The sequence below is a fragment of the Pinus tabuliformis genome, chromosome 2_1, assembly GCF_031772625.1.
Source record: "Pinus tabuliformis cultivar Carrire ecotype Pingquan chromosome 2_1, CPIR1, whole genome shotgun sequence".
NCBI classification, from domain to species: Eukaryota; Viridiplantae; Streptophyta; class Pinopsida; order Pinales; family Pinaceae; genus Pinus; species Pinus tabuliformis.
The window spans coordinates 98,250,023-98,261,052 of record NC_142299.1 but is presented as its reverse complement, the minus strand read 5'-3'; the positions used below and the strand labels follow the sequence as shown (position 1 = coordinate 98,261,052).

The 11,030-nt window shown below is 36.3% G+C and overlaps 1 protein-coding gene across 1 annotated transcript; it reads left to right on the top strand.

Moving 5' to 3' along the window:
• The first annotated feature begins 1,929 nt into the window (after positions 1–1,929).
• Positions 1,930–3,641, top strand: LOC149198964 (uncharacterized). The gene is made up of 2 exons (XM_089399340.1): positions 1,930–2,964; positions 3,168–3,641. The coding sequence occupies exons 1-2, from the start codon at positions 2,427–2,429 to the stop codon at positions 3,377–3,379; spliced, it is 750 nt and encodes a 249-aa protein (XP_089255466.1). The 5' UTR covers positions 1,930–2,426; the 3' UTR covers positions 3,380–3,641.
• The last annotated feature ends 7,389 nt before the right edge of the window (positions 3,642–11,030 follow it).

Genomic DNA, 11,030 nt, shown 5'->3' with positions numbered 1-11,030 from the left:
TCACTATATAACAGTGGTTATTAAAATAATCTTAAAAAAATAAACAATTAAGTAATTAAAATATATAATACTATGATATGATCCATACCCAAATAAAATTTACCCAATAAAATGTAGATTCTTAAATCAAAATTGGTGTAAAGGTTATATTTGTTTTATCAAACAAATGTATAAGTAAAATATCAAAACAGTGCAATCTTAACAACACAGCCAACACTTAAGTTCAGGTTCAAACCTTGGTGATGTTATAGTTTTACTTTTAGTGTTTAAAGTCATTCACAGCTTTATTTTCAGTGTTTAAAGTCATATGGAGAGATATTTTACAACTATGTGTATACTGGATTTATATTAAAAAAAAGAAAGTCATAGAAGCTGATGTTTATCCGTGGGCACGCAGTCGCTTTATTTCCCTGAATTCTAGGTAAGTTAGAGTTCGGTTGGTTGCTGAGAGGGTTTAATGATAATTTTTTTATTTAGATTTTAATAATATTATAATTCATGATTATGTTATAATATAGCGAAAATGTATGTTTTCTTGAATATGGTTTCATTCAAAATTTCAAAAAAAATTATAAAAAAAAAAAATTTAGTTTCCACCGAATATAACTGGGTAAATGAAATGTTCCACTCATAGATTCCTCATAGATTCTTCCCATTAAAATAGAAATAGAAATTATACCTATGATATTACAAAGTAAACAAAATAGCGAAATTTAATGCATGTAAAGGACCTTCAAGCGTGCTCCAATAATTCCACTGGATAATACCTTCACCGCTAAATATAAAAGTAAATAGCAACTACTCGGTTCCATCTTCAGCACCACAGAAATCCCCAGATGAGCTCCTACCTTCACCAGCCATGACTGCCCCAAATTATTTAACAAATATATCCCTTAAAGTGAAAGATTTTTTTATATTTATTTAAAGTATGTGGTATAGTTATCTGGCCATCATATGAAGATATGAACCACACAGACGGGCAGATCTGAAATGGAGTGGCAATAAAAGAAAATGGGTTTGATTCCATCTAGATTATGTTGACAGCCCACTGATAATAGGTTATTTTTATTTCCACAGTAGATTTTAGGAATATTTTAGAAATGGAGAGAAAAAAATTAAAATAAAGTTAAATAATTAATTAGATTTGAAAATATTTTTAAAATTTATAATTATGCTTTTTTGTTTGTGATTAAAAAAAATGTGTTTGCACTAAAACCCCAAGATGTTTAATATATCTTGCCCTTGTTAAGTAAATCCAAAGATTTCAATTTTAAAAAGAAAATTATATAATTAAATTTAATCCCAAAACAATAATATAATGTTAATCTAATTTGAATATATGAATAAATTAGAAAAACAAATTGATCAATATTTAATGATGTGATTAATCACAAAGATAATTTGATCAAAATTCAATAATGTGATTAATACTAAGACAATTTCATTATCAAGTTCACATCAAAATTCATTTATCCAGCAAGTGTGGGTCGTTAAAAACTCATCCATAAATGAATTTTGATGTGATTTTCTCCAAAAATCTCCTCAATAAACTTGATATAAATAACAAGAACCTAAATTCAATAATCTCATTATTAATACAAATCACAAAAATCTAAAATTTACCCATATATAATAAATTATGCCCAGTCATAGTTCAAATTTCAAAAAGTTATGCCAGGTCATAGTTCAAATTTCAAAAAGTTCCGATGTGGAATTTTAGGTTAAACTGAAGCGATAAGGTAGAGTTGGAATTTGAAAACAGGAGGTTGCCGAGTATCATTGGTGCGACCGTTCGTATTATATTCTCTATCACTCACAACGTGGGTCGGTGTCGGTACTTTCCTTCACCCTTCTACTCAACCTCCCGCCGCTTGGTGGGTCTCCAGGGTAGTTTGGAAGCGGGCCCTTTTTAGCATGAAGATGTATATAGTTCCCCACGCCCTTCTTCATTCACAATTCATTCGAGCGTTTTGAGAAAGGCAAAGTGAAGGACAAGGAGGAGTGCAAGTTGCCCTAGGCAAAGGTTCATTCCATCCTATTAATCCATGGCTTATTGTAATACCAGTAACAAGTTGTCTGCTGTAACAATGGCTGGTACCGTTTCAAGAAGGGGTCAGTGATACGCTAGGTGCTATTAAATTGTTTTGCATGTATAATTTCTGGATTGGATTGGATTGGATTAGAATCTCCTGCAGAAATTTCGATTGATGTGTGGTGGGAGTCAGGCCGCCCTGTGGGCATCTGTTGCAGCCAATACGCTGAGCCCTGTGGGCTATTGCGACTATTTTTGCACCGGCGATGCAGTCGTGTCTCGGGTTCTTGTTTTTCAGCCTGTCCCGCTGAAATTTCTGAAGGCTCAGTATTACAGATACCGGAGATTGAGGTGAAGTCAGTCATTGTCTTCTGAAGATATAATCAGAGATCCCATGGAGAAAAGGGCGGCGAAGACGTCAGGGAGCAGGCCGAATCCAAGAAATGGATCAGTGCCTAGACATGGCCATATGAGCAGTTCTGTAACAGATCGAGGACCACTACCTCACAATTTGAATCTCCACCATGAAAAAGGCTTCCGTAGGTCACCCACCTACTCTGGGCGCTCTTCCGAAGCCCAAAAGACTTGGGAGGCATCATCTTCATTTTCTTCATCGAAATTGAAGAATAATAATACGACTGTGACAATGAGAAGGCCAAAGACGCATCCTGAGCTTCTCAATCGGGATCAGTGGAAACACACGGCTTGGACGAATACTCGAGTGGATCAGGCATTAAGCGCTAATAAGTTGTTGGTGAATGTGACAGTTGCACGGAGCATTGGTCCCCTGCGCGCATTACTCTCCAAAGATGCCACAGTGGAGGATGCAATTAAAGCCACCCTTGTTCTCTATGCCATGGAAGGGCGTAAGCCTCTTCTCAGTAATGATCCAGCCTCGTTTGGACTCCATTATTCACAATTCTGCATCAACTGTAAGAACCCTAATTTATTTTAGTCCAGTAAACTGCGTTGAATTTTAGATACACCTTGAACCTAACTATGTCCCAATTTCTGAGAAATGGTGGATGTACCTAGAATATAGGTTGCTGTGTTTGATATGCAAACCATGGTTAATAGTCTATCAGTTTTGTTGCCATGCAAACCGTGGTTAATGATTTGTCATTTTTGTTGGCAGGTTTAAATCCAGGTGATAAGGTCGAGGACTTGGGTTCCCGCACATTCTTCCTCTGTTCGAAGGAGGCAGAGAATAAGAGCGTCCATGGCGGAGATACCACAGTTACAGCCCGTTCATCGTTATCTTCATGTGGAAGAGAGTTTCAGAGCATCTCCAAAATAACGGAGCCGTGGTACAACAAGCTTATGGGCTGTCTTCTGTCGTCGCCTTAGTAATAATGACATGTAAGATATCGATAGGGATTTGGATGGAAAAGTTTCGAAGTAGCCAATCGAAAAATGTAAATGGATTTTCTAGGTGAAAGTTGACGCACGTTTCTTGAATTTGTTCCAATTAAAGTGGGACCTACATTTATAAATATATGGGGTTTATGTGGGTGTAGTATGTGCTTTTGGCAGACGATATCTTGGCTCATTATTTGTTCAAGTGAATGTAATCATGGATTGAATGAAAAAATTTCAGTGTTAATTTATATATATTTATTGTTTAATTTATAAATAATAAATTTGTTGTACTTTTTTGATAGGAGGATTATGGGAAGAAGATATTTGAATGTTTTTGTAACCAGGGGAGTTATAGAAAATTTAACAAGAATATATTTTGTAACAGTGGGAGCTATAAAGTCCAGTAGTATAGTTGGTATCTTCACCCACAAACTTATCGAGAGTAGCCCTATCACTCCTAAGATCAATGGGCTTCCAAAGATCCATAAGGATGGGCTCCCCTTGAGACCCATTGTCAACGCCATAGGAGGGCCAACCTATCTTCTAGCTAAATATTTAGCCCTGAAACTTAAATCCCTTGTTGGCCTTACATAGCCTTTTGTCAAAGACTCTTCGTGGTTTGTCAATGAGTTAAGGGACATGAACTTTGATCCTAGAGACAATCTTGTTAGTTTCAATGTAGTTTTCCTTTACTTGAAGGGGAATTCTATGAACAGACTTGTGGTGTGGCCATGGGCTCCCCTTTATCCCCTACTGTAGATAATCTATTTATGGAAGAATTTGAATCCAAAGCTTTGGCCTCAACTTGATTTGAGGAAGCATAATGTTCCCTCAACCTTTCGACCCCTCAACACCATTTGAAGTTCCTTAAAATTTGTAAAAGACCCTATGGATCCCAACAATGTGAAAGGTGTTTATGTTATCCCTTGCTCTTGTGGAACACCATACATTGGTGAAACTGGTCGCTCTATAAACCACAAGATTAATGAGAATGCAACCGACAACAAGCATGGGAGGACTCACTCTTCAGCTTTGGCAGAAGATGCGAAAAAGACAAAGCATCATATATGCATTGAGGAGGCCTAGGTTATTGCGAGGATAGCTCGATTTCATCACCGTAAGTTTAGGAAGGCCACTGTAATTGAAAGGAGGCCAAGTGATCTAAACAGGGATGACGGTTGGAAAATTAACATTTGTTGGATCCCTGCCCTTTCATCTTAGCTTTTTTCCTTTCTTAATCTAGTGTTTGTAGGGGATCTCCTCGATATGAAGTCCCAACTAGACCTCACACTATTTGGTTTAGGAGTCTCATCTAGTACAATGGTTCGGTTTCCATTATCTTAAAAATATGCCTTAGCTCTTTCTTGTTATCACGTGAGAGTGGTTTACTTTGTCTTCGAACATCGAGGTTCACGTGCTTGGTAAGTGCTTAGTGTCGCTTGTGTCAAATTTCTTTCACTGTAGAGGGAGAGGGTGGAAGTGAGTGTCAGATTGAAAGAGAATAGTCCAAACTCTGCTAGAGACACACAACACAATAAGACATGTGCAACTTTCGATGGAGTAGTCCACACAGATGTGAAAGTCACAAACACGACTTAAATAGATGGCATGTACAACACTCAGTGGAATAGTCTACACGAGTGTGATAGGCAATTATAACAAGTTTACAAGAATGAATATGCCGAGTGCCTGACAAGATAACCCACATGGGTGAGACAATGTTAACAACTGATACAACACATTTCCAATAGTGTATGTACTAAAACAACCGAAATAGTTCAATTGAATTAATACAGGTCAAAGCAGCATGCATTACAAGCATCCAAAGAATAGTCTTACAAACGAATAGAATACTTGTGTGAAAACGTGCTGGCTTGTTAACAGACTTCTGAATTAAGCGAAAGTTCCAAGACACATTCGTACACCATTACATCACTAACCCCGATAGCGGGGCATTGGAACCATTGCTCATCCCTCAAAGAAAAGATTACAGACTCTCAAGGCTATGTGGGAGGAGCCAAGGTGAAAAGTCATTTGCATGTACAAATTAGGGGTATATGTAGCCAAGGGTGAAACTGACCCTTGTGACCATTCGACTTCCCTCATGACTATTTGACTTACATGAATCTTCAGCTTTACATGACTCTTCAACTTTATATGTGGGTCTCTTGGGCTTCCATGTTACATTACATTGATCACAACAATATGGCCCACAATAGTGATGTGGCTAAGATGACTCGTGACATGACTCAACACGATAGTTCTAGTATGTTCATGGTTCTAGTGGTGTTCAGGTCGGGCTACAGTGCTGCAGAGTGATCAATGTGCTCTTGGTGTATCATAGCTTCACCATTGCATGGCAAGGTGTGTAGAGTCTTTGATGGTCTTGGTGTTCACTTGATGTTGCATGTGCATGTCGGTCCTTCGCTTGTACTTTGGCATGCTCCACGTGTTCGTCTGTTCACAAACAAATCCCTTTACATGCATTCCTTGTTCGTCCGTTCGTAAAACAATCTCCTCGCATTTGCTCCTTGTTCATCTCGTTCGTCATCGCGTCATGTCTCATCCATGTACTTGTATCGACAATCACTCATGACAAGGCGACATCAAATCTAGAAATCTCCTAGTCTACCATGATGCATTATCTTTCTCTTTCGGATGCAGGTGATTGGGAGAGGACAAGGCTCTAAAACTCCGTAGAGTGCATTTCGAGCCGGGATGCAGGCTCTAGGCAATGTCAGTGAAAATTGCGTAGATGTCATTGGGAGGCTAAGATGGGCAATCCAGATCAATAGTGATTTTCCACAGGATCTGACTCGGCTCGAGGGGAGATCCACGCAATTTTTTGAGGGAGATAGTGTAGGCAACAAAGGGAGACTGTCAATGAAAATTGTGCAATTTCTCTAGGAAGCTGACAGCGGGTTGCGGGAGGCTGCTGGAAAAAATTGTGCAATGTTGGGAGGATGGCCTTCTGAACATCCCTACCCAATTTCAGAGCTGAGTGAGATGTTGGGCAACTAGGAGACTTCTCATGAAAACTGGATAGTTTTTTGTGTGAGTAATAGGTCAGTTGACTCGGTGACTGGCTGGAAAAACTGCGCAATTTTTTAGGGCAGTCTAATGATGGACACATGGTGTTTGTCTGATGTGTCTGCATAGTTTCTTCATTCAACAGAAGCGGGCATGCAATGTAGCTTTTGTGCAATTTTTTGTAGGAGTGAGGCCCGGGGTCACTGGTCGGTCAAACTCTCCAATTGACCAGTTGGAGGATCGGTTGATGTTCTTATGGGCAGTGTAGATTGAAATGGCTTGCTAGGAAAATTCTATGTTGTTCTGGGTGACTTTCAGTTGAGTCGATTCCAGGATTGTGCAGTGCAGACTCTTTGGGAGGTATCCTCAAGCTCTGTGTAATTATGGGTAGTAGTACATGACCATTGAGAGATGAAACTACACAGTGCATCTCAGCGGGTGTCCGATTATTGGAGAATGGTCTGGTCGACAAAGTTTCAACAAAATTTCCAAGTGTGTGAACGAGTGACTTTGTACATGCACAAACTTGTGAGCACACAATAAACATGATTCAACGACAAGACACCTCAAACCATCAAGACAACATGCACTCAGTGTGATTGACAGACGGGTGTGAGTGACAAGTGTGACACTTGTGATAGATCGTTGAACGAACGTGACGACACTTGCGCGACAATGCATATGACTTCGTCTGTGAGTGTGACAGATGCGTACATAGTGAACACAACTCAAACACAACCTTCAACATCACCAAAACGAGGTCACAAGCATGTCATAGCAATCAGAATGACGAAGACGACAATTGGTCGAACAAGTGAAAAGGAAGCAAGACATGTAGAAGAAACACAAAAAATGACTTTTTGTGTTTGCTCACATGCATGATACTGAGCACGGGATGATATGACAATGACAAGCAGTCCTGCAAACTCAACTAAGTGGTGTACTTAGAAAGGTGTTTTTTACTTACCATACATACCCTCAAGATGATCATGCATTTGACGAAGTTTGCATTCGGTCCTGATCTTTTCCATTACTTGGTTCCTTAGTCCTTCTCCTAAACTCCTTGGAAGCGATTTCAGCATGTCACCTTTTCCTGTATTCATTAAGAGGTAGGTTTGCGCAATTTCAATGGATAGTGATTGTTGCTGGAATGAGGCCCTCAAAGGCTCGTCTACGCAGTTTCTGCATGCAGGATAGAGAAGGAAACTTGGACAACACTACGGAGTTTTGAGGCATAAGACACTACTGCGTGATGGGAGTCCTGGGAGGACACCTCTACACAATTTCGGAGTGCAGTGCAACTGGACTCCTCTACACTTTTATAGAGAGCAATGTTTCCTAACTAACTGCTCTGTGCATTTTTGGAGTGCAGTGTTGGCTGGGGTCTCTGCACACTGCAGGGTTTCAATAGGAAAGGGAGGAAGCTTGATCATTGTAGAAGCAAAGCGTGTAGTTCCAAGAAGCTGGATGAGGCTAGGTTGCTCAGGAAAATGGCTAAGTGTGAGATCAATGAAACATATGTAAACATGATAGGACTTGACTATGATCACGCACGAACACTTACTGACACAACATAGACCATAAAGAATGCATAAGAGATACTTTTCTTGATGAAACAACCTTCGTGACAAAAGTGCATGAAGTGAGTGTGAAACATGTCTATGTGATGAAAATCACTGATACGCACACAATTCCCTTGAAGCAAGACAACATTGCCTTTACATGACAAACAACAACCCCTATGCTGGATGATGACACATGTTGCATACAAATTATAACACATACAACTCTTAGGATCAAGGAGGGGAGCTTGAAATCATCAGCTTACAAACAAGTGACGAATAATGATTGATCGCAGGATCCAAGGTAGACTCCAAAATTTGCATAAGATCCAAAATATTGGAGGGTGGTTGTACCTGCTACAAAAATAATTTATATTATATTTTAATTTCTTATTTATTAATCTTTGAAACAAGAATAATATTTCACATTATTTATAATATATTTTTTACAATTCCTCTTATAAGTAATAAAGCATCCTAGGCCTCATATTAAGGATTGGGTAAAATTATCATCATGATTCTATATTATATATATATATCTATATATATATATATATATGAAAATAAATTTTCTCACGATTCTTAGTCTAGTAAAAAGTAACCTCCCATTATGATTTGGGTAAAAACTTATCGTAATTTCAAATTTATAATTAAAAAAGAATATATATATTATTTAATTAATTAAATTAATAAGAAAATATACCTTCACCTATTTTTTGACCCAGTCAAAAGTAGTCATTTCATTATAGTCATTGGAATGATTTATCTCTCTATTTAACCCGTTGCCATGATTTGATTCTTCATCTTGTCTTGACGATGAACCACATTGGTTGGTTCGAAACGTGTCCTCATTAATTTGTCTTTGTTGCACTGGAGCCACTGTCACCACCTCAACTTCCTTCTTCAACTACATTAGGCCCTCAATTAGGGCCGCCACCAATGCCACATTCTATTCCTCAGTCACTCCAATTGTTGTTGCATCATTATAACAAAAATAGTTTGGTAATGGCCCATGGTATTATAACAAAGCATATTTACAAATTAAATATATCTATAATAAAGTGGAGGTGTATCTTTATAGTTGAGAATCTTTGTTACATGTTGTTTTCAAATGTATATATGTTTAATTTGTGAATTAATTCTTTTTATCATTATTAATAATAATTATTTCAATTAGCCCACGGGGTTTTGGATTGACGGTGAATGGGTACGCTGTTAAAGCACTCCTTGCGATAGGTCACCGGTTCAAATCCCCTGTGGGTACTTAGGTTAGTCTTAACTAGAAAAAAATAAAAATTATTTCAATTAAAATTATAATTGAGTTAATTCTAGCCCCAAAAGATAGGTAAGTTGGTTTGGTTGTTAAGTACCTCATGGGAATTCATGGGTCAAATATCTTCCACGCCCTTAGGGTTTGGCCTTGCTAGTTATGTTTTCATGTGGATGTAGTGACCACTTAATGTCCATAGCTTCTTGTGGATGTAGTGACCACTTAATGTCCACATCCATATGCTTTTTACGAACAATGCTTAGACAACTACATTTTATATTTTAACTTTCTTTCTTATAATAAATATTTGTGATCTAGTTTTGTTTTAATAATCATATAATTAAAAATCTTTGTGATTTTTTGAATCTTAATTAACACTGAAAATTTTTTCCCATTAAAAAAATAATTTTTCAAAATTGTCTTCATTCTTTTTCATTAATAAATAGATATATATAAACACTTTGAAAACAAAATAAAAAATAAAGTGCCTTAGAATTTTATAACTATTATTTTGTGTGCAAAGGCAATTTTTAAACGAGGGATATATTATTTCCCATGATTTGAAATTCTATATTTATTATTTTGTTATTTTATACCTATTATTCTTAGTGTTTTTTAATGGATAATGGAAAAACAAGTGCTTTGGAATTTTATACCTAATATTATATTGAGTGAAAACGATAGTTTTTAAACCAGCATGGATTATTAGTTTTGATGGATAACAAAAAAAAATAATGTACTGGTATTATTTATTTTAAAGAAAGAAATTAAACACATTTTTATACATTTCTAATTTTTATTTTTTATTTTTCAAAGTATGTTTTAATTAAAATAAATGATAAAAAATGTTAATGGTATTAGTCAAATTGTATAAGAAAATTAAATATTTTCTTTGAAAAAAGTTTGGATAGAAATATATCAAATTCTTATTAATATATGATTAAGATAAATTTTCAAAACTAAGAATATTAATTTTATCTTTTTCTTGATTACAAAGAAAAATAAAAATAGATAAAAAGTATTAGACCAAAGATTAGATTAAGATGGGGATAAAACAATGTAATGGAAAACTTATCATTTCAAAACATTTTATCAATATATAATCTTGTAGCAGTGTATCATAGCAATTTGCATTATAACAATAAGTGAAATCATGCATCAAGAAGCCATCATCACATTGAGACAAGAGGGCACAAGCTTTTACACGGAAATACTTATGGGAGAAAACTTCAAATTCTTTTTCTTCTTATTTTTTTATTTATTTACATAGATTTTCAAGCACTGACTTGCTAGAGAGACCCAACTGTAAGATGTGCAAATAACTATTAGGAATAGTCTACAACCTGATTGAGGAACTAGTCTCGAAAATGTGCCAACACCCACTTGCAATAGGCTACAACATAATTGAGGCACCAACCTTGGAAATGTATAAGATTTGACTTGCTCTAGGATTCAATTTGATTAAACTACCCACCTCAGTGGAGGCTCCCACCTCCTTATTCAAATTAGTGTGTAAAATGTTTCATAATATTTCTTAATGTTTCATAATGGTTTATGTGGGTGTAGTATGTGCTTTTTGTAGACGACATCTTGGCTCACTATTTGTTCAAGTCAGTGTAATCATGGATTGAAGGAAAAAATTTCAGTATTAATTTATATCTATTTATCCATTAATTTATAAATAATAAATATGTTGTAATTTTTGATAATGAGGATTATTGGAAGAAGATGTTCAGTTACTTTCTTAATAATGGGAGCTATAGAAAATTTAACAACA

Bases quoted from the DNA above. Each gene is read 5' to 3' on its own strand.
- LOC149198964 (XM_089399340.1), top strand. From the start codon at position 2,427: ATGGAGAAAAGGGCGGCGAAGACGTCAGGGAGCAGGCCGAATCCAAGA. The intron at 2,965-3,167 runs GTAAGAACCCTA...TTTTGTTGGCAG, and splicing joins TTCACAATTCTGCATCAACT to GTTTAAATCCAGGTGATAAG.